The sequence below is a fragment of the Plecotus auritus genome, assembly GCF_963455305.1.
Source record: "Plecotus auritus genome assembly, chromosome: 14".
NCBI classification, from domain to species: domain Eukaryota; kingdom Metazoa; phylum Chordata; class Mammalia; order Chiroptera; family Vespertilionidae; genus Plecotus; species Plecotus auritus.
This window is the reverse complement of record NC_137780.1, coordinates 13,355,174-13,381,565: the sequence shown is the minus strand read 5'-3', so window position 1 is coordinate 13,381,565 and position 26,392 is coordinate 13,355,174. Positions and strand designations below refer to the sequence as shown.

The 26,392-nt window shown below is 42.0% G+C and overlaps 1 protein-coding gene across 13 annotated transcripts in view; it reads right to left on the bottom strand.

Annotated features, from left to right (window-relative positions):
- Positions 1-26,379, bottom strand: part of SDCCAG8 (SHH signaling and ciliogenesis regulator SDCCAG8) — a 199,657-nt gene extending 173,278 nt beyond the window's left edge. For 7 of the 13 annotated variants that reach the window (XR_013959603.1, XR_013959604.1, XM_080651003.1 and 4 more), the window contains exons 1-6: positions 26,130-26,341; positions 14,558-14,710; positions 13,569-13,654; positions 11,913-12,026; positions 7,557-7,682; positions 2,018-2,155 (exon numbers count right to left, since the gene is read on the bottom strand). Coding sequence is in view for 10 of the 13 variants with exons in the window: in XM_080651003.1 (XP_080507129.1) it covers positions 2,018-2,155; positions 7,557-7,682; positions 11,913-12,026; positions 13,569-13,654; positions 14,558-14,710; positions 26,130-26,196 (684 nt within the window). In the remaining 3 variants the exon portion in view is untranslated. Of the gene's footprint in view, positions 1-2,017; positions 2,156-7,556; positions 7,683-11,912; positions 12,027-13,568; positions 13,655-14,557; positions 14,711-26,129 lie in introns of all 13 variants that reach the window. The other 6 variants (XR_013959602.1, XM_080650996.1, XM_080650998.1 and 3 more) reach the window with 6 other exon arrangements.
- Positions 26,380-26,392: the final 13 nt, after the last annotated feature.

The following is a 26,392-nucleotide window of genomic DNA, read 5'->3' as shown; positions in this document are numbered from 1 at the left end:
TCACTGGAAAAATATCCTCGGGTGAGGATTAACAAAAGAAACCCAAAAAAAAACAAAAGAAAGAATTTAGTAGAGAGCTATATAAAAAAAAAATTGACAGAATTTTATCATTGAATAGCTATGGGGAGAAAAAGTCATTAAATATAATCCTGGGTTTAGCCCAGCCGGTATGGCTTAGTGGTTGAGTATTGTCCCATGCAACAAGAGGTGGCTGGTTCGATTCCCGGTCAGGGCACATGCCCAGGTTGTCAGGCTCGATCCCTCATAAGGGGCGTGCAGGAAGCAACCAATCAATGTTCTTTCTCAACAATGTTTCTATCTCTCTCCCTCTCCCTTCCTCTCTCTCTAAAAATCAATCAATAAAAATATGTTTAAAACAATAATCCTGGATTTAGACTGATGAATAAAATAGAACCAGATGCATGGAAACATTGAACAGACTGATGAATCTCGGAGGAGAGGGGTCGGGGGGAGAGGGGCAGGAAGAGATTAACCAAAGATCTTATATGCCCATATGCACTGCCCATGAACACAGACAATAGGGCAGTGAAGGACTAGAGCAGGACAGGAACTGGACGGTGGGGGCAAGGGAAAAAGGGGAGGGGAAACATCTGTAATACTCTCAACAATAAAGGTTTAAAAAATATATAAAAGAAGCCAAATAGCAAGATAGTGAATTTAAACCCAGGTGTATAAATAATCACATTTAAAAGGCAAATATAGTTAGATGGTATAAAAAAGCAAATTCCGCTATATGTTCGCCACAAGAAACCCACATTAAATATAAAGACACAAATATGTTAAAAGTAACAGGACAGCAAAAATATACTATGCTAACACTAATCAAAAGAAAGTGGGGTCAGTCAAAATACAAAAATGAAAGTGTGTGCTTTTCTTTATACCAGCAATGAGAACTTAAAAATGAGGGGAGCAAAACAGTGGGGAGGGGAGGGGAGGGGAGTGGAGGGAAGGGGAGGGGAGGGGAAGAGTGGGGAGGGGAAGGAGAAAGGAAGAAAACTATCAAAAGTTAGAAGGCAAGTCACAGAATGGGAAAATATACCTATAACAGATATAACCAACAAAGGGCTTGTATCCACAATATATAAAGAAGTTCAAAACACAATGTCAGGTGACTCAAAATAAGGAGTAGAATATTTGAACAAGCACTTCACAAAAGAGGCTGTCAAATGACTAATAAACATATCAAAGATATTCAATCACATGAGTAATGAGAGAAATGCAAACAAAATAACAATAAGATAGCACTACATGCCCACTGAAAACCTGACAATATAATCTGTTGGCACGAATATGAGCAACAGTATCACTCATATGCTGCTGGTAGAAGTCTAAACTGATCAAAGCCACCTTGGAAAAGTTTGCCCTAATCTCAGTTTGCACATACTATACACACATACCCTAGGACCAACAGTTCCACTTCAAAGTACATTCCCAACATAACTGTGTGCAATGCATACCATAGACATATATTCAGAGCTTCATTGCTCATAGCAGCCATTTTCACAATAGCCCCAAACTGGAAACAATACAAAGATCCATCAATAGTTGAATGGATGAATGAACTGTAGTATATTCATATAGTAGACCCCCCAATGAAAATGAACAGACTTCCACACATTCAGCTTGCATGAACCTAACAAACATAATGTTGAATAAAATAAGCCAGACACACAAAAAACATACTGTGTGACCCCATTTACATAATGTTTAAAAAAAACAGGCAAAAATCAACTGGAATGTTTAAGGATCGTGCTTAGGCAATTTTCATAAAAATCAAGATACTGATTAGCTTTCGGGGAGTGAGGGATGACGAAAAAGTTCTGAAAATAGTGTCAATGGTTGCACAACACTGACTGTACTTAATGCAAATGAGCTCTACAGTTAAAATGTTAAATTTTAAAGTATTAAAATGCTAAATCTTATGTTTTGTATATTTCCCAGAATAAAAAACTACAAAAAAAGTAGATGCCTAAACAGAAAAGCTCCAAATACTCACCAGTTCTAGCTTCCATTTCTCAGCCTCACCAGCAGAGGTCTTGATCATGTCTGCATCGCCGTGGGAAAATGATTTCTTGACAGCTTCCTGAACTCCAGAATCCTCACCTCTTGTCATCCAAGAATTCTGCATGTTTCCCTAAAATAAAATGTGCCAGTAATTGCAATCAACATTGCCCTTTACATCAACATGCATGCTTTACCAATGGAATACTAATTCTTTTTTTTCTTTTTTGTTAATCCTCACCTGAGGATTTTTTCCATTGATTTTTAAGGAGAGTGGAAGAGAGAAGGAAAGACAAAGAGAAAGATGGATGTGAGAGAAACACATCGATTGGTTGCCTCCTGCATGAGCCCTGTCCAGGGTGCGGGCCAGCGAGGAGCCTGCAACCAAGGTACATGCCCTTGGCCAGAATCGAACCCGGGACCCTTTGGTCTGTAGACCGACGCTCTACCAGCCGTGGGCAAACTATGGCCCGCGGGCCGGATCCGGCTGTTCTATCTGGTTCTCTTGCTCTCCCCTCCGCTCCTTTACTTTGAATTTATATTAGTTCACAAAACACGCCATCCATGCTTTTGTTCCGGCCCTCCGGTCCAGTTTAAGAACCCATTGTGGCCCTCGAGTCAAAAAGTTTGCCCACCCGTGCTCTCGCCACTGAGCCAAACCAGCTAGGGTGGAATGCTGATTCTAATCTGTGATGAAAGAATTTAAAGAGCAAATGCTTCTCAAGTACAAATCAATAATCGTGTTATATCTTCAGGCTAGCAGAGTCATATTCCACAACAAGCACCCCAAAGTCAAGTCCCTACGGGTACAGGCAGTAATGTGTATGAGCAGAGAAGGCTGGATGTCAGGGCAGTCAAGAGATGAATTTACTCCTGAAACACAGCCCTCCTCACTTTGCCTTTAGCTTTCCACGTTACACAAAGGCATGACTAATAATAGCTGTTAGATCATACGATGTTTACTACGTGCCTGACAATGTTTATGTGCTTCACATGTAGTAACTCATTTCATCATTACGACAATCCCACAAGTTTCATTATTATTTTCATTTTACAGATGAGGAAACTGAGTCACGTAGAGTAACTAGGTTTCTAAGACTTTCAGAGGTAGGAAGTTAGCTAATATGTGGCTTAGCTAGGATCCGAACCCTGGCCATCTGGCTCCAGAGTCCATGCCCTAAACCACTATGCTCTTCTGCCTTTCCAGAAAAACATTTACCTTCAATGAGTAAAACACGCATGGTGACAAACAGAACTGACATGTAGCCTGCATGTCTGCAAACAAAGGAGTGGTAGGGACCCTCCAAATGCAGCAGCCACTACCAGTTCCAGTCAACTGATACCATGTGTGAATGCAAACTCATATTTCCAAAAAAAAAAACACTTATAATTTAAAAAAAGAAGCCAGCCCGGCCAGTATTGCTCAGTGGTTGAGCGTAGACCTATGAACCAGGAGGTCACAGTTCCATTCCCGATCAGGGCACATGCCCGGGTTGTGGGCTCAATCCCCAGTGTGGGGCGTGCAGGAGGGCAGCCGGTCCATGATATTCTCTCTCATCATTAATATTTCTATCCCTCTCTCCCTCTCCTTTTCTCTCTGAAATCAATAAAAATATATTTAAAAAAATATGCCAGATACCTGGCTTTTCATTTGAAACATCGTTAAATATTGGCTCAACGTTAATGGAAAAACAAAACAGGTCCCCGCATGGAATCTCGTCAGTCTTCCACCTCCAGTACCCTCTCACACTCAGTGACAGCAGCAGCCCCCAGATCTGCGTAATTTAATGTGTGTTACAGTATTAACTCAACAAATGATAACTGAACTCCTGCTAGGGGCCACTGAATACGGTGTACCCACCAGACAGGACAGGGCCCCACACACAGAACCATGCTGCCGTGTCCGATCATGCTAGAATGCGGCAAATGGCATTCCCACAAAGTAGAATTCTGAGCTTCTGTTCCATATTCTCCCGGAAGGGGAGATTACTGCACACATTTCCGTGTTATACCCACCATGTCCACACACTGTGCTAAGAGCTCAGATGGCTTGGTTCGATACTGAAAAGCTATTCCTACTTTCTGCAAACAGGTAGAACACTTCCAGGCCAGGCGGACGGATCGGGGGTCATGTTTGAGTCCTAGCTTTGCTGTTTTCTAGCTTTGTGACATTAGACCAGTTCCTTTGTTACTTAACCACTGTGTACCTCAGTTGACTCATCTGAAAATAGACATAATGACAGTGTCTGGGTGGCTAATGTAAAACTGAAATAATATAATGTAAATAAAGTGCTTGTTATAGTACTTGGACCATTAGAACCATACAGTCATCAATAAATATTAATTATTGCTACACAACCATTTAAATTATTCTTCAAAAGAAGGCCTTAAGAAGCACTGAAAATCTATATTCCAATCCACCACCAAGGGCTTTGGCAAGATCTACCATCTACATGGCAATAGACGCATTAAAAAGAGTTCAGAGGAAAAAAGGAAGCTCCTATCTTTTGATCTGTTTACATTTAAGATACTCTAAAAAGCTTCCTTTATATTACAACATATTTTTCTTTCTTTTTTCTTCTTTTAAATATATTTTTATTGTTTCAGAGAGAAAGGGAGAAGGAGAAAGAGATAGAAACAGCAATGATAAGAGAGAATTATTGCTCGGCTGCCTCCTGCACGCCCCCTACTGGGGATTGAGCCCGGAACCAGACATGTGCCCTGACCAGGAATCGAACCATGACCTCCTGGTTCCTAGGTTGATGCTCGAACACTGAGCCACCTTGGCTGGGTGACATATTTTGCTTAATTTTCAGCATGCATAGGCTGCTGAAATGCCTCAATTCACGTACACGAGTGAAAAGCGGGGGTGACAATACTGGGACAACAAAAAAACACCGATAACTACCATTAACTAGATCTCCAGGTCACCTGGCACATCTGCAACTATGGCAGCACCATCTGCATTACATTGTAGCTCATGGAATGCGTAGAAAAAACAAACCCTCTCCAGGAGTTTGCTCTCTCGCTCACTGCGGCCGGAGTTTGCTTCAGCAGGTCTCCTTTGCTCACACGGCCAAGCACATGTGCTTTACCATCGTTTCCTTCCCCTTCTGCATTACTCACTTCTCTTGCCCTCTGATTCACTTGTCGGCCTAAGTTCCTTTCTCCCTTCACTTCCCCTCCTCCCACTTCTTGGCCACTGTCTAAATACTGAAAACGATGAATAATGGAGTCACTGTTTGCCAAGGGTCTACACATCTGGAAGGAAAGCAAAAGAATATATAGATAGCTGTTAAATATACATATATTTAAATGAGCTACTTCTAAGTACTTTTTGTATGGCTGCGTCATCTTCAAATTGATATTAAAATAATAAGCAACTGCCTGGCCAGTGTTGCTCAGTGGTTGAGCCCCAACCTGTGAACCTGGAGGTCAGGGTTCGATTCCTGGTCATGGCACATGCCTGGGTTGCGGGCTCGACACCCAGGGGGTGTGCAGGAGGCAGCCGATCAATAATTCTCTCTCATCATTGATGTTTCTATCTCTTTCTCCCTCTCCCTTCCTCTCTGAGATCAATAAAAATATATTTTAAAAAATAAAATAGTAATCAACTAAGATGGAATTTTAACTACTTATATTAATAGTACAATGATATAATTATTTAGAAAAAGACATACAATGGAGAGAAAATTGCTGATCATAAACTGAAATGCAATTGCAGAAAAATAACCTGAAATACTAATCAGCTCACTTCATTATTCAAAGTCAACACAATCAGCTACTTCTAAATAGCAAATTCTAACACACAGAAGTCAAGGATTATAAATGAAACCTCAGACCAGGGAAATAAAATAATAAAATAAACCCAACAATTCACAAACAAGAACTAGCGGGCACCGAGGTAAAACACGAAGACATATTTTTTTCTTAACAGAATTAATTTACTAAAGACAATTATACCAAAACCACCAAACGCCCTTGCAAAGTAAAGCTGCAACAGGCAAGTGTCAAAACTTCCCCATGGAAAGCTGACTTTGTCTCAAAAAGCAGAACAAGCTCTGATTAACTGCATCCCAGCGCAAGACTGGAAAACATGTTCAAGGCACAAGTATCTGTGTGACAAGTCGTAGGAGATACTAAGTTTAAACACGATTTAAATATCATCCCAAGAATTACAGAGCCCATGTAGTCCACTGTTGTTCAAAATGTGGTCCTCTGAAATTAGAACCACTTGGGCAACTTGTCAGAATTTCCTATTTTTAACTCAAAGACTCAACCTGTCAAAATCCTGTATTTTTAACTCAGAGACTCCACCCAGACCAACCGAATCAGACTCTCAGGGGATGGAGCTCAGGATCTACACCATCTAAAAGCAAGCAAACTGATTGTTGTTTTCACAGTGAAGACCAAGAACTGCTCATATAGGTGATTCTTCTCAAATTGCCAATAAACAGAGGGCCCATGGGGTTAAAGCCATATTTGAAAGTCCTTTAAAATTACAGCATTTGCAGCTCGGCCGGCATAGCTCAGTGGTTGAGTGTCAACCTATAAACCAGGAGGTCAAGGTTCAGTTCCCAGTCAGAGCACATGTCTGGATTGCAGCCTGCATCCCCAGAGGGGGTCGTGCAGACCGCAGCCAATCATGGTAAGATTATCTCTCATCATGGATGTTTCTACCTCTCTCCCCATCTCCCTTCCTCTCTGAAATCAATAAAAATATATAATTTTTTTTTAAATTACAGCATTTGCTAAGCAACTAGGTTACTGGAGACCAGGGGAAGAAGACCAGTTTGATTCTTGGACCTTCAGGCCACTAGGCTCACTGGGAATCCAGAGCTCGAGAAAAACTTAAAGCGCTGCATATATTTGCTCGGGGCCTTAAACATTAAAATTCCTTAGAGCGCTGGCTGGTGTGGCTCGGTGGATAGAGCGTCGGCCTGCGGACTGAAGGGTCCTAGGTTCGATTCCAGTCAAGGGCACATGCTCAGGTTGTAGGCTCGATCCCCAGTGGGGGGAATGCAGGAAGCAGCCAATCAATGATTCTCTCTCATCATTGATGTTTCTCTCTCTTCCTTCCTCTCTGAAATCAATAAAAATATATTTTAAAAAAAGAAAAACTTAGAGAAATGTAACAGAGATCTAAGTGACAGTCCTGAACAGTTTCTGGACTTAACAGGGACCTTCCCCTATAACACACTTCCTGCTTTCAGCCCTGCTCTTTCCACACGGAAAAAACATAAATGGAAAGCTCAGAGAGGAAACCGGAGTAGAGTGTAGGCATCACTACATCATTTCATTTAAGCCTTCCTCCCACACCAGGGAATTTTAATGTTTAAGGCCCCGAGCAAATATATGCAGAGTCCTTTTGCCAAACTTCAAGGAGAAAATTGAAGCAGTTCAGAAGGCCGGGGAGGAGATAGGAGAGAACACTCAAACTAAAATACAATGGTGGTTAATACTTTAAGCAATAAAAAAGATATTAAAACAAATAAATAAAATAAAATACAATGGTGGTTTTTAAAAACGCTCACAGATGCATCCAGAAGAGTTTGTTCCCTCATCGCTTCCTCCTGTCTTCGAGCTTTCAACTCTTGTTGGAGCCGCTCATTGTCAAGCACAACTACCTGTACCCTATTTTTCATTCCAGAAAGTTCCTCCTGTAAAAAAGCAGAAACAGACATCAAATACATGAAGCGTTTTTATTTGTTGATTACTAGACAATCCAACATGATATAAAGCATGGAAGACTTATGCTCTCTGTCCATTTTCTAGTACTATAATTATATTTACACAAACAAATGTAAATATCTGTGTAAATCGTAATGTAAATATCTGTGTTTTCCGATGGTCGCGACCCACAGGTTGAGAACCGCTAGCAGGGTCACCTAAGACCATCGGAAAACACAGATATTTACATTACGATTCATAACAGTAGCAAAATTACAGTTATGAAGTAGCGACGAAAATAATGTTATGGCTGGGGGTCACCACAACATGAGGAACTGTATTAAAGGGTCATGGCATTAGAAAGGTTGAGAACCACTGCCCTAGAGGGACCCAGTGTTGGGGGGAATCCCACACTTCTGTGAATTTTATCTCTAGGACACCAGGTTCTTGCAGCAAAGACAAGAGAAAAATCCCCTCGGGGAGGAGAGGAGACACAGCCATTTCGAAATATGCCCAGAGCAACTGTTCTTCCTAACAACCTGCCTGAGGAGGAGCTATTTTATCAGAGTCTAACTAACTGGTTTTTTCAGGTCCTAACTGGCCTGGGGAAGGGAGATACCCATCTCGGGAGGCCTCCAGCCTTCCTGTCTCACTACAGGGAGGGGAAGACTGAGGAACACTTGTGAAAGTCATGGCCAGGGGCAAGGCTGACCAAAAACCTGAGCCCGAATCACAGGACTCAGACGGCTTCCCAGGCTCCCAGTCCGTCACCACATCAAAGGGGCTCCTATGTAATGGCAGGGGAATGCACTAAAATAACTGTGCATCTTACACCATATTCTAATCTGGAAGAATCCCCAAGGGAAGCCCCAAGACACCAAGGAGACAAAAACCAAGAGACTGGAGGCAATGTTGGCCTCTGCCACCTACAGCAACAGCCAACAGCACACACAGCCCAACTCCCAGCCAGCTGCACATAAAAGCTCACACTGACAGTCTGCTTCCCTCCGTTCCTCTTGTGGACGAAAGGGGCCACATGCTAACCTGACAAGCTCAGGGAAAGCCTGCATGGCCCTTGTGCAAACTCAAAGCCCTAAAATGACCACAAAAGATGGTCTGAAAATTAAATATTCAACTACAAACAGGCGATGGTGGGTAGTCATGTCCTAGGCCAGTATTTTCCCTGACAAAGATCAACTTAGATCTTTACTGAGCTCATTTTGCCACTAAGATAACATATCAGTGAAATGTCTGGGTAACTTGTAACTTCCTTTTTCTTTTTCCGGACCCCTCAGGACACAACCAATGGCACCAGGACATCCCCTCAATGTTATTGTTATCAAGTTAATTGTCAACTGTTGATTGTGTTAACTATCCTGTATCCATCTGTGTAGAAGAAGCACATGTCCATCATTTCACTTTTTATCCGATCCCAGAGGTTTCCCCGCTTTGCTTTATCCCACCTCCTTAATCTATCACCAATGAATTTCATGTAACCCACTTACGTATTTTCCTTTTAAATTTATAAAAACAAGGTATGAACTCCTCATTCTCGGGAGCATTATCTCAATTCACTGAGGTTTTGCTTCCCGGCATATGTCAACAGTTTGGCTCAAATGAACACAAAATTCTTTACAGGTCTGAATGCTTTTTACGTTAACACTTTTACCCAGTGCATCGTAACATTCAATGAAAAATCACAAGGTGCACTAAAAGACTTAAAACACAGTTTAAAGAGACTAAGCCAGCACAGAACCAAATTTGGATATGGCAGAGGTGTTGGAATGATGAGATTAGGAGCTCCAAATAATTATCATTAATATGCTAAAGAGTCTGGTGGGAAAAGTGGACTACATATAAGAACATAAGGGTAATGTAAGCAGAGAAATTAAATATCTAAGACAGAATCAAAAGTAAATGCTAGAAATAAAAAGTATGACAATAGAAATGAAGATGGCCTTGATGGGCTCATTAATAGACAGGACACATCCAAGGAAAGAATTAATGAGCTTGAAGAATTGTCAATAGAAACTTCTCAAAATGGAATGCAAAGAGACACAAAGAATGAAAAAGAACAGATTACCCAGGAATTGTGGGATAATTACAAAAGGTGTAACATATATGTAATGGGAATTACAGAAAGAGAAGAGACCAAGGAGAAGAAATATTTAAAGCAACAATGATCAAGAATTTTCCAAAATAAGTAATAGGCCCCAAATCACAGATCCAGGAAACTCAGAGAACACCAAGCAGGAAAATACCAAGAAGTCTACACGCAGGCATAGCATATCAAACTGTAGAAAATCAGAGACAAATAAAAATTGAGAAATATTGCAGTTGACCTCCCTTACAAGAAATATTAAAAGAAGTTCTTCAGAAACTTCTTCCTAACTTTATCTCCAGATAACAATCCCAATCAAAATCACAGCAAGTTATTTTGTTGATATTGGCAAACTGGTTTTAAAGTTTATATAGAGAGGAAAAAAACACACACAAAACAACAACAACCCAGAATAGCCAACACAATACTGAAGGAGAAGAATGAAGTCGGAGGACTAACACTACCTGACTTCAAGACTTTCTCTAAAGCTACAAAAATCAAGACAGCATGGCACTTGCAAAAGAATAGAGAAATAAATCAATAGAACAGACTAGTCATCCCCCAAATAGACACACAATATAGTCAACTCATCTATGACAAGGGAGTAAAGGCAATTCAATGGAGATGGTCTTTGAACAAATGTTTCTGGAACAACTAGATATCCACATGCAAAAAAAAAAAACACAAAAAACCCACAAATCTTACACAAAAACTAACTTAAAGAGAACATTGGTCTAAATGTAAAACACAAAATTAGAAAACACTGAGAAGAAGAATCGAGAAAATATTGGTGACCTTGGATTTGGCAATGATTTTTAGAGATAATAGCAAAAGCATAATCCACGAAAGGAGAAAATTGATAAGCTGGACTTCATTAAAATTAAAAACTTCTGCTCTGTGGAAGGCCCTTGTTAAGAGAATCAAAAGACAAGCCACACTCTGGTAGAAAAGAATTGCAAAAGGCATGTCTGATAAATGACTGGCATCCCAAATAAAAAGGAACTCTTAAAATTCAACAATTAGAAAATGAACTCCATTAAAAAATAAGCAAAACCCCTCTACAGATACCTCATCAAAGAAGATATATAAATGGAAAATAAACATATGAAAAAAGTTCTATATTACATGTCATCAGAGAATAATTGAAATTAAAACAATGAGATATCACTATTACACCACTAATACTCTAAAATCCAAAACAATGACAACACTAAATGGGTCAAGATGTGATACAAAAAGTTATCGGTAACTACTATAAAAATATCACATGACCTGATGCATTGATATTGAAAAATGAAAGAAAGAAAAACTAAAACCTTAACATACTTTGGGAAGTCAGAAATGCTCCAATGGCATTATTAAACTCCATATAGTCAAGCAATATATAACTGTCTATTATTTCAAGCCATAGTGACACATGTGGTTTCTTGGTCATTGTTACTAGTGTCCCCATGAGCCATTCCCACCATTCAAAGTCAAGGTAAGAACCTTTATACTGACAATGGAGCAGGTTTAGTCCAGTAGCTTAAGTCCCTGCCTGCTGCACCCCAGCTTCTACAGGCTGACAAGTGTGGGGGAATGACTGGGATTACTGTTCCAAAGCCTCTTCAATCAGCTGGGCTAAAGTAATTGGAGTGGATAGAAAAAGTCTGAAACACGAGATCATATTATCAAAATGTTAGACACGGTTGAGTTATGAACTACTAGAAACTTAAGCAATCAGAAATGGCCTGGTTGCCCTGGCCAGGGTGGCTCAGTTGGTTGCCAGTTCGATTCCCAATCAGGGCAAGATCCAGAGTTGAGGGTGTGGGGGAAGCAGCCAATTATATTTTACTCTTCACATCGATGTTTCTCTCCCTCTCCTTATCCCTTCCTCTCTCTCTAAAAATCAATAAAAATATTTTTAAAAAAAGAAATGGCATGGTCAAGGGTATCATTCCCAAGCTTCATACACATTAGTCTTTCCAATCATATATAAGCATGGCGATTGTCAATATAATTGCAATAAACATGTCAATATAATTGCTATAAACATGAAAATAATAGCAAATTTTCACACAAGGCATTATTAATATAAACTTTAATTTAGGCAGGTTTATGTTTTTAATGAGAAACTTACCTTGCAAAACTTGACTTCTGCCTCTAAATGATGAATGTATTGGGACTGATCATTGATGATAGGGACAAGATTATGAATAGTAGGCATATTGGTTTCCTCATATTCTGATGACCTCTAAGGAAAAAAACACACACAAATTAAGCATGTTTGTCTTTATCAAAAAATCAATGAATACCATCTCCATTCTCAATTTAGCACTGACGTCATATAAACACAGACTGAATCACATGCAGCTACTAAATATTTATTTCTCTATCCTAAAAATTCCACAAATAGATAAGATTCAGGGATATGAACATTTTTTAAAGATGGAAAGTGACGGTGGTTATAAAAATCACATGGCAAATGGAAAAATGCCAGGCAGTATAGTTAGCCTGGGTGGACTGTCTGTTTGAGCCATCTATATATATAAAAGCCTAATATGCAAATTGTCACCTCAGGAGTTCGACCGGGAGACCAGGCGTTCAATCACTCACTATGATGTGTGCTGACCACCAGGGGGCGGTGTGGAATGAAGGAAGGCCCAGGCCAGCAGTTGGCAGCTGGGGAAGGGAGGCCCCAGCCAGCAGCAGGAAGGAAGGCCCCAATTAGCCCTGATCGCCAGCCAGGCCTAGGGACCTTACCCATGTATAAATTTAATGTACTGGGCCTCTAGTTTTGAAAGAAAGGGACAACTCCCTTTAAGAAACCTCCATGGAATAGGAGTGGCAGCTAAGGCTGCAGTACCACTCCCTAAAGGAGGAACTGTTTAGACAGGTATTTGATGCCAAGTGTGTGTCATGAGTAAAAGTCTGTTGTTACTATTTCAGCCGGTTTGGCTCAGTGGATAGAGCGTCGGCCTGCGGACTGAAGGGTCCCGGGTTCGATTCCGGTCAAGGGCATGTACCTTGGTTGCGGGCACATCCCCAGTGGGGGGTGTGCAGGAGGCAGCTGATCGATGTATCTCTCTCATCGATGTTTCTAGCTATCTATCATCTCCCTTTCCTCTCTGTAAAAAATCAATAAAATATATTTAAAAAAAAAAATAAAATAAAAATAAAAATGATCAAATCTACCTAATAAAAGAGTAACATTGACTGTACCTTTACGACGCCTACCAACCAATCAGGAGTGTGTATGCAAATTAACCCAACAAAGATGGTGGGTTATTTTGCATACATGGGCAGCTGAGCATTCTGCCCCACCCCTGGCCGCTCTGGGCCTCTGAGCAGTGGAGGAAGGCGGAAAGGCGGCTCCGGCCAGAGCGAAGGTGGTGCTGGCAGCCAGGGAAAGGAAGGGCCATTCTGGCATGAATCTTCGTGCATTGAGCTTCTAGTACAGATATAATCTTCTAAAAAAGAAATGGCTAATATTTTCCGCATACTGTTCCTTTTTTATATTTGCTAATAGTTGCAAAGTGAATTCTCTAAACTATTTCCTCACTCAGGTTTTTCAATGAAGAATAAATTTACAAACCAGGATTCCCTCTGCCACAGAAGTCTCTCTTCCGTAGCTAAAATCATCAGAGGGAAATAATTTCTTCTTACACATTATTTACGCTATCAGAACGCCCTGCTCAGAACTGGTCTACCACATTTGCCACTAAAATGACACTGCACAGGAAAAACATAGTTAGAAAAATAATGCTTTTGTTGGGTTGCAAATGTTGATACTTACCAAAGGGGACATTTTTCGTCTTCTTGATGGAGATACCTCCCTTTCCTCAGCTGCTTGTTGGTACAACAAGGCTATGAGTTGATTAACTACAGGGCAGAAGCAATGAATGTGTTTATTAACCTGACTGGAGATCCATGGTTTATCATCACCCATCCATTCTTCCATCCATCTAACAAATATTGTTTAAACCAGGGGTGGGCAAACTTTTTGACTCGAGGGCCACAACGGGTTCTTAAACTGGACCGGAGGGCCAGAACAAAAGCATGGATGGAGTGTTTGTGTGAACTAATATAAATTCAAAGTAAAGGAGCGGAGGGGAGAGCAAGAGAACCGGATAGAACAGCCAGATCCAGCCCACGGGCCGTAGTTTGCCCAAGGCTGGTTTAAACACACATTATGCATCAAGAACAGAGGATGCAAAGAAAAGGTGAGAAAATCTCACCCATTTAGGAGCTAAGAATCCACTGGGCAAGAGTGATACACTGATAGATATAAAACAGTATAAGTTTGTACGTAGACCTAGAACCATAGATAGTGTTACAAAAAGAGGAAGCACCTAATGGTGCCTGTTTTCACCGAGGAGATAACACTGTAAAGGATGAACAGGAGATCGCTCAGCAGAAAAGGGTGAGACAAATTCCAGGAGAAGGCACGCACATGCAGAAGTACAGGAGGCTGGCCAGTAGCTTGGTCTGACTAGAGCACGCCTTGCAAGATGGAGGTTGGAAGGAGGCGAGAAAAATGAGGTTGGGAAGGTCGCTTGGAGCCATCTATGGAAACGTTGCTATAATATACTAAGAATTTTGGACTCTGGCCTATATAGGCATTGGGAAGTCAAAGGAAAAAAAGTAAGCAAGGAATTGTATTAGCTGATTTGTGGTCCGGGGATAAAATCCCAGCAGTAGAGGGGAGAGAGCTTGGAGTTGTTACCGTACGGAGTTTAAAGAATTCACTGTGGGTTACCCGGGTTAGGGCTGCGTTCAACTCACCGGCATGGCTGTGCTGTAGCTCGTGCCAGGCAGTCCCAGTGTCCTCATTTCCTCCTTCGGCGCTAAAAGAAGGATCTAGTGCATCGTCTCTAACAGCGGCATTGCCTTCTCTCAGGATGCAACTTAGCTGGTGAAGGCTTCTGTTCGCACGTTCTGCAACAACACGGCAAGAGTGAGGCTGGAGAAGTCTGGGCGGACACATGCATCCACACTCCACAGGGCAGTTTGTAAGGGAGAAGCAATCCTTCGGAAACCTTACGGGAAAAGGCCGAGTTCTGTTTCTGGCTTGCTGAGGAATGTGCTGGAGGAAGCGAGGGAAGGTTAAGTTCATGAGTTGAAGATTAGACTTCATCGCTAAGGTCACTGACACCTCAGTGGTTGATACTACATATAGTACTACCAGCAGGAGGACTGAATGGCAGAGCTCCTCCCTGACCCACTAACCAAGGAGGCAGAGAGCCAAAGACTCCCTTAATCCACCTGGAGACACGGGGCTGGGTTGGCAGAACCCACAAGAGGGACTCCCCCACACCAAGCCCCTGCCCACGGAAGCCTCCTTGTCCCTGTGGGCCGACGTCCCTCCCCCGGCACGAGACAGCCAGCTGCCTGGCCTAGTTTCCAATCAAGATTTGAATAACTAGATGCTTTTAGTGGCAGCCCCTGCAGACCAGTCCTTCATGTGTACTGCTGGCTGAGGACAGCTCATGTAGCAATTCCTGGTTAGTGCAACTGGCCAACGCTAGAATGAAGCTTACACTCACCAGCACATACTTAACATACGGTTTAAAACAAAGTGTTTTAAGGCAGATTACTATAGTTCATCTCTAAAAATGTTCCCAAGGCCCCAGCCTCACACCCTTCTCCTCTCCCACGCTGAAACTGAGCAGGTCTGTAAGGCATCAACTAATACAATGTGGTGGAAGTTACCCCAGGCCAGACCAGGCCTCCGCTTTAAAGTGCTGGGAGGTTCTGCTTCCTCCCTCTTAGAATGGTTGCTTTTGGGAGCCCTAAGCCGGGAGTAGGAAGTCTGGCTGCCCTGCTGGGGACACTGTGAAGAGGCCCCGAGACCACACGAGGAAGAGGGAAGCCCAGACCTGCTAACAGCCCAGTGGCCCCTCTAGGGTTGCTGCTTTCAGCCTCCAAGTTTGGGGTGGTTTGTTATATAGCAATAGATAACGGAAATAATTATCAGGAAATACTAGCCCAAAACACTTTCAGCAAAGGATCCAAGTCTTACATTAATAGCAGGACTATACTAATGACAGCAGTGATATACGACTAATAGTTCTACTCTACTGTAGTGGGTATTTTTACATGAATATCAACTGGAGAACCAAGCAACCGATTGGTAATTTCATTGATTTCAGGTTTAAATTTCTGCTAATCTCATGATTAAATTCGCTGGTTTCAACCCAGAAAACTGTAAATATAACAAAACATGTTCTTTGTACATTAGAGGTGGGGGCCAGATTTCAGTCACCATTTTCAAATTTTGACATCTGTATTTGAAAATTATTTTTAACTCATTAATTAATTTTATATATATATATATGTGTGTGTATATATATATAATATATATATATATATATATATATATATATATATATAATTATGTGAGGAAAAGATGAATTCCCACTCAGGTTCATGCACACCTATTATCTATTCCAAATGGATTCCATTTAAACAATTCTTAAGTTCTTCAGAGGAGACGGTGCTTTCCCTCAGTAAGAGCAACTCACAACAATGACGGCAATGAGGTTGCCATCTTCTGTTCCAGGCCCTCCTTTGACATCGTAGACCTATTTCTTCTTGCGTCCTCGTGAGAAAAAGCTCCTCTTCCTTGCTTCCTATATGGGAACCCTAAGAAAGCCACAAAACACCTACGTTTTCACTATCGCTGGAAAAATATTTATAAACATATATTCTCCAGGACCTTGGGAAACAGATTCCATTTTCTCCAAGCTCATCAACTTCAAATTATGGGAAAGAAAAAATAACCATAACTTAACTGAAGAAAATACACCCTGAAACACACCCTATATTACAAAATATCTAATATCGGTTCTTCGCTTAGAGAAACTCATTTTTTACGTGGATTAAACTAAAGAGGACAGGTCTTTAGGTCAAGGTTCAACACTAATCTGATGAAATGCTATTACTCATCTACACAACAGACCTGGTGAATTTATCACTACATTTCTCTCCACACCAACCCTGTTTCCACACAGACCTTTCTCTAACAGGAATTTGGTGATGATTACTAAGCCAGCCTGGCCTCCGGTTACTCATCGGGAGTTTAAGAAAAGTCCAGAGGAGATGCATTCCTGACTTTAGCAAAATGAGAAGCAGCAATGGTTTTCCAATACTGCATATGCTCTAAAGACACTTGTTAATGGAAAAGGGAAATCAAAGTGTCACATGATAAGCAATTTAGTGCACAGAGCTTTAGATTTATGCACTTAGGTCTATGAATAAGCACTTATCTCCACTGCCTCCATTAGAATGGAAACAGGGGGTTTGACTAACATTAAAAGTGTGCTCCGGGAGGTATCGAATAACTTCACCTCCAAGACAAAGGATAATTACTTATTTATACCTAATCTGACTAAAAGCTAATACGCTCTATTAGGGAAAATAAAGGAAATGTGAAAAAAATTGCATAGTTGACAGTCCCTAGAGGCAGAGTTCTTTCATCAGTTTACAACGATGGCAGAGTTTGATGGCCCATTGATCCCTCCTCTAATGTCTCCAATGTCTTGTTTAATCTTTTAGAATGTCTAACATTCAAAGATGATGTGTTAAATTGCACCATGAAAATAGTATTATGTGAAGTACTGAGTGAGATATTGCTAAGGGTACGTGATATTTTTAAGTTATTTCAATACTCTATTTCAAAACGTGTTATACACTTGGACAAACAGAGTTAAACCTGAGGAATAATAATGCTCCAATGATTCGAGACAGAGGAAACCCATTGCTCTTCAACTGGAGCCATTGCAACTGAAGGCCCCATAAATCCTGTTCGGAACACTACCCTCCCCCCCGCCGCCCCGGATGCGGTACCTCCTGCGTACACACAAGGAAACTAGATTGTACAGGAGGTGCCAGTTGTTCCCTGTCCCACTGCTAATGGGCACAGCTTCATCTGCTCCAACCCAGAGAGCGAGAAAGGACACGCATTTCCTCTTCTCTCCTGAGGGGACAGAGAGGGTATTTCACAGAGCATCCTGATTTCTCCTCCCCGGGACCACACACAGGCTGAATGTCAACTCAGTTATGAATACAAACACCAATAGGACTTCTGGGTCCTACAAAAATCATATGAACACAAGTGTAAGTAAATAATATTTCGCTTATCCACTATCCAAAACATCAGGACCAAGCGGGTTATAGTCAGCTGCTGATTGCTGACAATTGAAGTCTGTCTTATTCATTTTTTTTTTTATTCAGTTTCCCTACTTCTTACTCCTGACTCACCATTGGATGTCCCTTCATCAAGATGTTTTTGAACAAAAGGCAAGTGTGTCCCAGTCTAGCGAGGATCACCCCTTATACACATACTGTGAATTATTAATCTCTACATTGTCCATCTGTACCGGGGATGTGAAGGGGAATTAGCCTGGTGACAGGGACAGGGAGCCACACCCTGGGAAGCGCCCAGCTGTCCCTGAGAAAACATGCAATCAACCAGACCGCCCCAGGCGGAGACCCAAGACGCATCCCAGTTCTCAGAACAAGCTCAGACTCAGGCAGGCAGGCAGGAAACTGAGACCAGGGCGAGATAAGAGATACATGTGTCTGTCCACCCTGACCGGGCCTCAGCCTGCTTCAGGAGATTGTTGTCACCGCTTACTAAGGGACTGACAGGTACTACAACCAAGATACAACAGCCTAATCCAAAACCAGACAAAGCCGGCTTTGCAAATGGCCATGACAATAGAGAGAGACATCAAAAGCAGTATAGAGAAAGTTTAAAAAAATCCCAAAGAAAATACTACCATAAGACTCTTAATAGCCGACAAATGTGCTCAAGTGGCTGGCGCCGGGAGGGAAAGATAATCCGAGCAAGAATGCAAACCTCCTAAGAAAGCAGTGTCTGGGAGATCATGAATGATGCATGGATGTTGGCAAATCAAGGAGATTGGCTAGATGCAGTATGAGGGCTACACCTGGCATTCTTTTGGCACCGACTGGGAGGACTTATGCACCTGTCACTTTCCATTGATAAAGAAGTAATCCTAGCCAGCCTGGCAGAACACGGGCACAATCACCAGTCAATACAATCTGTATCCTTAATTGTAATGACTCTCAAGTACGATTCGGGCTGAGCAAGGGCTCTGAGCAAAGCCTTCCTTCAGGATCATGATTTCTCAACCTCAGTGCTATTGACAGTGGGCCTGATGATTCTTGTTGTAAGGGGCTGCATTGTACATGTTTAGCAGCATCCTTGGCCCTTCCCCACTAGATGCTGGTAGCATTCCCCCTCCCAGGTTTGACAAACAAAAATGTCTTGAGACGTTACCCAATGTCCTCTGGGCAGAACCATTGCCCCAGTTGAGATCTACTGGTTTATTTCTTTATTTTATTTTATTTTATTTTATTTTATTTTATTTTATTTTTTTATCCTCATCCGAGGATATATTCCCATTGATTTTTAGAGAGAGTGGAAGAGAGAAAGTCAGAGAAATATCGATGTGAGAGGAACACATAGATTGGCTGCCTCCTGCACGCGCCCAAAACCAGGGCCTGGGCTGGGGAGGAGCCATTGACTGGAATCAAACCCGAGACCCTCTGATCCGCAAGTTGATGCTCTATCCACTAAGCCAAACCGGCTAGGGCGAGCTCTATTGATTCAGAGCAATCAAATAAGACAGCTGGTGTTCAGTCTTGAGGAGAGACGTCCATGAAACCCACCTCGTTACTACACTGTAACAGCAGCCGCCTCTTGGTGGAAAGGGGGCAGGACACGAGCTAGTCTGGCACAGCAGTGGTGTTGGGGCACTTCTGGTCCAGATGTCCAGACAGGTGTCATGTCTCTACCCACTGTCATCGAGAACTTGGGATTCAGATTAAGCTTCATTTCATTTCAAGGCCTCACACATGAGACACTTGTTCTACCCCAAGGCCATTTTTCAGAGCTGCCTCAGGGGGTCATTCCTTTAGTATCCCAGCGGGCTTGGATGAAGCACAGTCACAATCAGTCATAAAGGTGCTTGGGTGCATGCACAAGTGCATGTCAAGCTACTTTCTCTTCCTTTCTGTTTGTTTGTGTTTTTGTTTTGTTGTTACTCCTCACCTGAGGGTATTTTTCCATTGATTTTTGGAGAGTGTAGGAGAGAGGGGGAGAAACAGAGAGAGAGAGAAACATCGATGTGAGAGAGACACATCAATTGGTTGCCTCCCACACGTGCACAAGTACGTACTCTTGACCGGGAATCGAACTGGGGAACCTTCAGCCCGCAGGCCAATGCTCTATCCACTGAGCTAAAAAGGCTAGGGCTTCTTTCTCCACCTTTGGACCCTGAAAGGAGTATCACTAGTGGAAAGGTTAAAAACCTTAGCAAAGTGCTGAGAGCATGTCTTGTAAACATCCCAAGATGGACTATAATTATTCTCAGTATCTCAATAGCTTGAAAACGACTCAATCTCTTCTTTCCGTCCAAGAACATGTACAGATGTCCTTACAACTTCATAACACTGAGCCATGTTTGATTCTAGATGATGCTAGGAATTTCTAATTACTTTTTTGGATGCTAAGTCCTGTCTTCGCCTATTTTACGTCCTCAGTAGGAGGGAAAGAAAACAGGAATTTTACTGTCTTTTTCTTATTCTGGTAAAAGAAATGGCCATAAAAGTTAAAATTACTAAGAAAAGTCTTGTGAGTATATAAAGCAAAAAAATTAATATGTCATTTAAATTTCATCAGCAAAAAAGGACCTCAGATGCTTACAAGTTTTATTTGCATGACTAATCCTTATTTAACAGCCAACCATTCTGTTTTTTTTAATTTTCAGAAAACAGAGATGTTTCAGTCTGCGCTGAATTACCAACATAATTTTGTCATGTCATAATGAATGCTCCAGAGGCTATTATATTGCTGCCTGTCTTGGTCTCAATGAGGCTGATAGTAAGACAAACAAACAAGCAAACATTAGCTGTGGAGAATGTGTGTGTGTGCGCAGAATATAAAAATACTCAAAAAACAGTCAAGAAGAAAAGGAAAGAAGAAAAGAGGAGGGGTTGGAGGAGGAGGAAGGGTAGGAGGGGGGAAGAAGAAGTGAAAGAAGAAATACAAGTTTGAGGAGTAAAACTGAGAAAAAGAAGAACTTCCGCCCAAGCTACACACATATTTTTGTAAGTTTGCCAAAGGTCCAGATGATATCACTGTGGACTGATCCTGTGGCCAAATTATTGGCTAGTACGGTTCACACGGGCCTCCTGCAGATGTGAGCCCGCCCTGGGAGGGAAGCACACTGTGGACTCTGGAGAGATGTGCTAATCTATACAAGTAAAACACAGGACACTGACATGATCTTCAGTTTTCTCAAATCAGATCAATTATAAAAAAAAAAAAAAAGAATCACCCCCAAATTATATATTTTATTTCCATTTTCAACCTTCCGCTTTCTATGAGCTGGTTCCACTCCTCACTGTTATCTTAACTAGAGAGAAACATAACCATTATCAGTCAGACGCTCCCACCCAGTGTTGATGGAAGGAACATTGGAGATCCGGGGTCTGAGAGTGATGCCCGGAGTGGGAACCAACTCCCAGCGTGTTTTGTTTTGTTTTTAAAGATAATCTTTATCGATTTCAGAGAGGAAGGGAGAGGGAGAGAGAGAAACATCAATGAAGAGACAGAATCATAGATTGGCTGCCTCCTGCACGTCCCCCACTGGGGATCGAGCCGCAAGGAATGTCATTAAACCTCTGCAATTTCCTGCAGTGCCCTGACCGGGAATCGAACCGTGACCTCAACCACTGAGTCACGCTGGCTGGGCGCTCATGTGTGTTCTGATTGGAAGGAACAGTGTGGGAGGAAGGGAGAAGAAAAAGGAAGGGAAGGAAGGGAAGAAGGAGGAAGGAAGCAAGAGAGAAATGGATTGTTTTTAGAAAAAGTATAAACCGCCCGGTTCTGCCACAAGCCTCACCACTCCCTCATGTCTTCCACTGGCAGCTTCCCACATCTGTGTGTGTTTGACTCCTAAAGGCAGTAATTCCCAGCGAGGCCCAACTTTATTTTGTAGATAAAGAACAAGAATCTAAGAACAGTTTATAACTTGCCCAAGTTAACAGATGTTTGTCAGCCAAGCAACAGTAAGAGTTAGTGACCCGGCTCCTAGTCACACATTCTCTTCCTCTGACTACATCACACCCTTCCACAGATTCAATCTAGAGCCTGAAACACCAAAATGTTGAAATAGGGGGAGTCAGCATATAAAATGATTAGGTCGATGAGCAACCACTGAGCAACTGGCTGGGCCCCAAATTATATTTAAAGCAAATAAACGAGGAAAAAAGTGAGGGACTGGCACGCAAAATTGTGAAAACATTTTGCATTTTTATGTGGCTGCTTCCTGGCTGACTATAAATGAAGAGCTGTTAGTAATGATTGCATGTACAGTTATTTAGAAACCAGAGCAATAACTTGCGAGAAAGGACCAAGAATGCTGATTAGCTTTTCCCCTGCTCCTGAACCAGGCAAACATTTTGGGGAAGTGACAGCAGACAGACAAAACCAAACCTACGAAACCAACACAAAACAATACAAAAGAACTTGAACTTGCATTTGATCTGATTGAATAATGGTAATATACTTTTCCAGTTATTAGGCAGAAACACTCATAATCATGAAGTTCCCCATAGAAAATAATGCCACCATACTCTATTCAGAAACACACATTTTGACTTTAAGGAAAATACTATTTAAAAGAGATAATTTATAGGTATGAAGTGAGGAACTTCTAACTATGCTTTATGTCAAAATTAGTTTTGTTTCTTTCCAAGAGTTGTTATATAAGCTACATAAACATAAAAATGCTACTAAATAAGTAACAAAGTAAGTCCTGAAAACCCATGAAAAATCAGGTGCCACTTCTTGATTCATTGTTAAAATTATCACTAATTTTTTAGTTTGGATTTTCTTTTAATACTTTTGTTGATTTCAGAGAGGAAGGGAAAGGGAGAGAGAGACAGAAACATCAATGTTGAGAGAGAATCACTGATCGGCTGCCTCCTGCACACCCCACACTGGGGATCGAGCCCGAAACCCACGCATGTGCCCTGACTTGGAATCAAACCGTGACCTCCTGGTTCATAGGTGGGTGCTCAACCACTGAGCCACGCCAGCTGGGCTAAAGTGTTTTTGTTGTTGTTGTGCTTTTTTAAAAAAATATTTTTTATTGATTACAGAGAGGAAGGGAGAGGGAGAGAGAGATAGAAACATCAGTGATGAGAATCATTGATCGGCTGCCTCCTGCACGCCCTCCCGCCCCAGTGGGGACTGAGCCCCACCCCTGCAGCCATATGTCCTTGATCGGAATCGAACCCAGGGCCCTTCAGTCCCCAGGCCGACACTCTATCCACTGAGCCAAACCAGCCAGGACTAAAGTGTATGTTTTTTTAAAGTTAACTTTTTTCTTTGCTTTATGTCTGCTCTTGATTACAAATGTTCTATTTTATACTGTTAGCACACTAAATTTCAAATTTATTTTAAAATGTATTAAATTTAATTTGAATGAAAACTCTTCATGAGTATTAAAAATAGTACTATAACATTAGTTTGAATTTAACCACTGCATCAAAGTGCCTAATATTAAATGGCCTCTGATGCTTACATAAAAATTCAAAATAAGATCGAAGAAGGAGAAATTTTAGGAGTCATTTATAATACAAAATGTTTTTGCCAACCTCAAAAATTAAACAAAATCACTCATATTATCATTATGCAGTGCATTTTTCTTGCTTTCAAATAAAAATTTAGCCTGGCTGGCATAGCTCAATGGTTGAGCATCGACCTATGAACTGGGAGGTCACAGTTGATTCCTGGCGGGGGCAAGTACCCGGGCACGGGTTGAGGGCTTGGACCCTAGTTGGGAGCATGCAGGAGGCAGCCGATTGGTGGTTTTCATCGCTGATGTTTCTATCTCTCTCTCCCTCTCCCTTATTGTCTGAAATTAATTTTTTTTAAAAGTTAGAAATGATTATTTCTGTATCTAACCGTTATTGAAACGTGAGTAGGGTGAATACCTTCATTAAGACCAATTCTTTTACTCTTGCAGTGTGGCTACTGAGAATGCTGACAGTTTCTAAGGCTGCTGACGATGGGAACGATAATAACTCTTACAAAGTTTAGTGTCACTTGAAAATAAACTTTCTAATCTCCTTGAAAAACCCTCCCTTTGCTGCAAGTACCAAGTATAAATAGTAGCTAACATTTAATGAGTGCTTCCAAGCACTGGTCTTTACCCTTATTTTCTACCAGAGTAATCTGTAATTATTTCATTTGTTTATTGTCTTTCTCCCCCACTAATCCAGGGGCTCCAACAGGACAGGGACTTTGTCTAGTTACTTATTGCAACCCCAGCACCTAGTATGCCTAACACATAGTAGGCACTCAATTAATAAAAGGCCCTGGCCGGTTTGGCTCAGTGGGTAGAGTGTCAGCCCATGGACTGAAGGGCCCCAGGTCCAATTCCGGGCATGCGCACGTACCTCAGTGGCAGGTTCAATCTGCCCTGTGGGCTGGGTGCAGGAGGCAACCAACTGATGTGTCTTTCTCACATCAATGTTTCTCTCTGCGTCTCTCCCCTTCCCTTTCACACTCTTTAAAAATCAATGGAAAAATATCCTTGGGTGAGGATTAACAAAATAAAATAAATAAATGAGTCAGTGTTCTATATGCATTAAATAATTTTTTAAACTATTGGTCATGACCTAGAGGGTTAAGAAAACGCAACACACAAACACAATAAAAATAGAATGTATTACTCCAGTAGAATATGCTTTTTTTAAATTTTTATTTTTTTATTGATTTCAGAGAGGAAGGGAGAGGGAGAGATAGAAACATCCATGATGAGAAAGAACCATGGATCGGTTGCCTCCTGGACGCCCCCCACTGGGGATAGAGCCACAACCCAGGCATGTGCCCTGACCGGGAATCGAACCTGTGACCTCTTGGTTCATAGGTCGATGATCAACCACTGAGACACACCAGCCGGGCCAGTAGAATATTCTTCAATGAAACTTTTCATTTAGTATATATACATATCCTATATAATTAAAGGCTAATACGCGAATTGACCGAATGGCAGAACGACCAGTCGCTATGACGCGCACTGACCACCAGGGGACAGATGCTCAACGCAGGATCTGGCCCCTGGTGGTCAGTGCGCTCAACCAGAAGCCAGGTTCATGGCAGGCAGAAGCCTCTCCCGTCTCTGCGGCAGTACTAAGGATGTCCAACTGATGGCTTAGGCCTGCTTCCCGCCTTAGCCGTCAGTCGGACATCCCTCGAGGGCTCCTGGATTGCAAGAGAGCGCAAGCTGGGCTGAGGGACCCCCCTCCCCGCCGAGTGCACAATTTTCATGCACCAGGCCTCTAGTATATACATACTGTATATATGTGTATATATACACACACATATATACACACACATGTATAATCCCATATAAAATGTATTTCTTACTGATGAGAAACAGTAAGAAAAGGAAAGTGAAAATGACTGCTTTACACGGATTATTTAATTTGCTCCTCACAATAACCCTGTATACAACATCATAACTGTAAAATAACAGAACCAAAGTTTCTAGTTGTTATATATGATGTCCAAGATGAAAGAGCTATCTACAAGTATGGACTTCTATAGCTACTCACTCAGAGGGTACTATACTAAGAAAATCTGAATTAACTAAATAAGGTTTCAGTCATAGTAATTATGACATGATCAATAGAGAAAAACAGGCTTTTCAAACAAGCCTGCCTGAATTTAATACCTGGCTCTGTCTCTGTGTGGGCTTTGACCAAACTTAATGTCTTTACAGCTCGATCTCCCCATGTGTAAAATAGGAATATTCATAACTTTGTTTGAAGTTTTAAATGATTTACTGTATGTAAATAGCCTAGACCACTAAATAAAGCTGCTGTGATTAAAATAATTATTAGTGTTGTGTGTTTGTCCTGGTCCAATAAATCCCATTCAGTCCACTACACTGCAATTTGAATGTGTACAAAGTGCGCATTAGGAACTTATTGGATTAAAGAGCCAAGTGTGGGAAGCGGGCAAACGTGGCCTAGAGCCATGCAAGCATTTCTGCTGGCGCTGGATAACAAAGGTGCCTAAGGCAAGATCAGAGAGCTGGACAGGTGACCAAGGGAATCAAGGGAAACACCATTGGTTAACAGTAAAAGCAAACTTTCTCCCTTCCTCAAAAATCACAGCAACACCCATCTTCTTCCTCCGCGTCCGGGCTGGAGCGGGGCCCATTGGGGTGTTGGGCAAGGCACCTGGCCAGCTCCCGCCCACCAGGCCCGGGTCCCCAGAGGGTACGGCGCAGGATTCCGGGCAACTCACCCCGGAGACTCCGCTGGTATTGCCCCAGAGCCTCCTCCAGGGTAGAGTTCTCTGGGGACTTCTCCATGCGCAGACTCGGGGTCCGGAGATGGGAGTGAGGTGGACAGTGTCCAGTGATCTCCCCTCCGAGGACAGGAGGCCTCGGCGCCCTGGCAGGACCCGCCTGCTTCCTGCTGCGGCTGTCAACGGGGAGCCTGGAACCCCACTCAGAGGGTCTCAGCCTTCCCACCCACTGGCCCTCCTGGTGGATGACGGGACTTGTG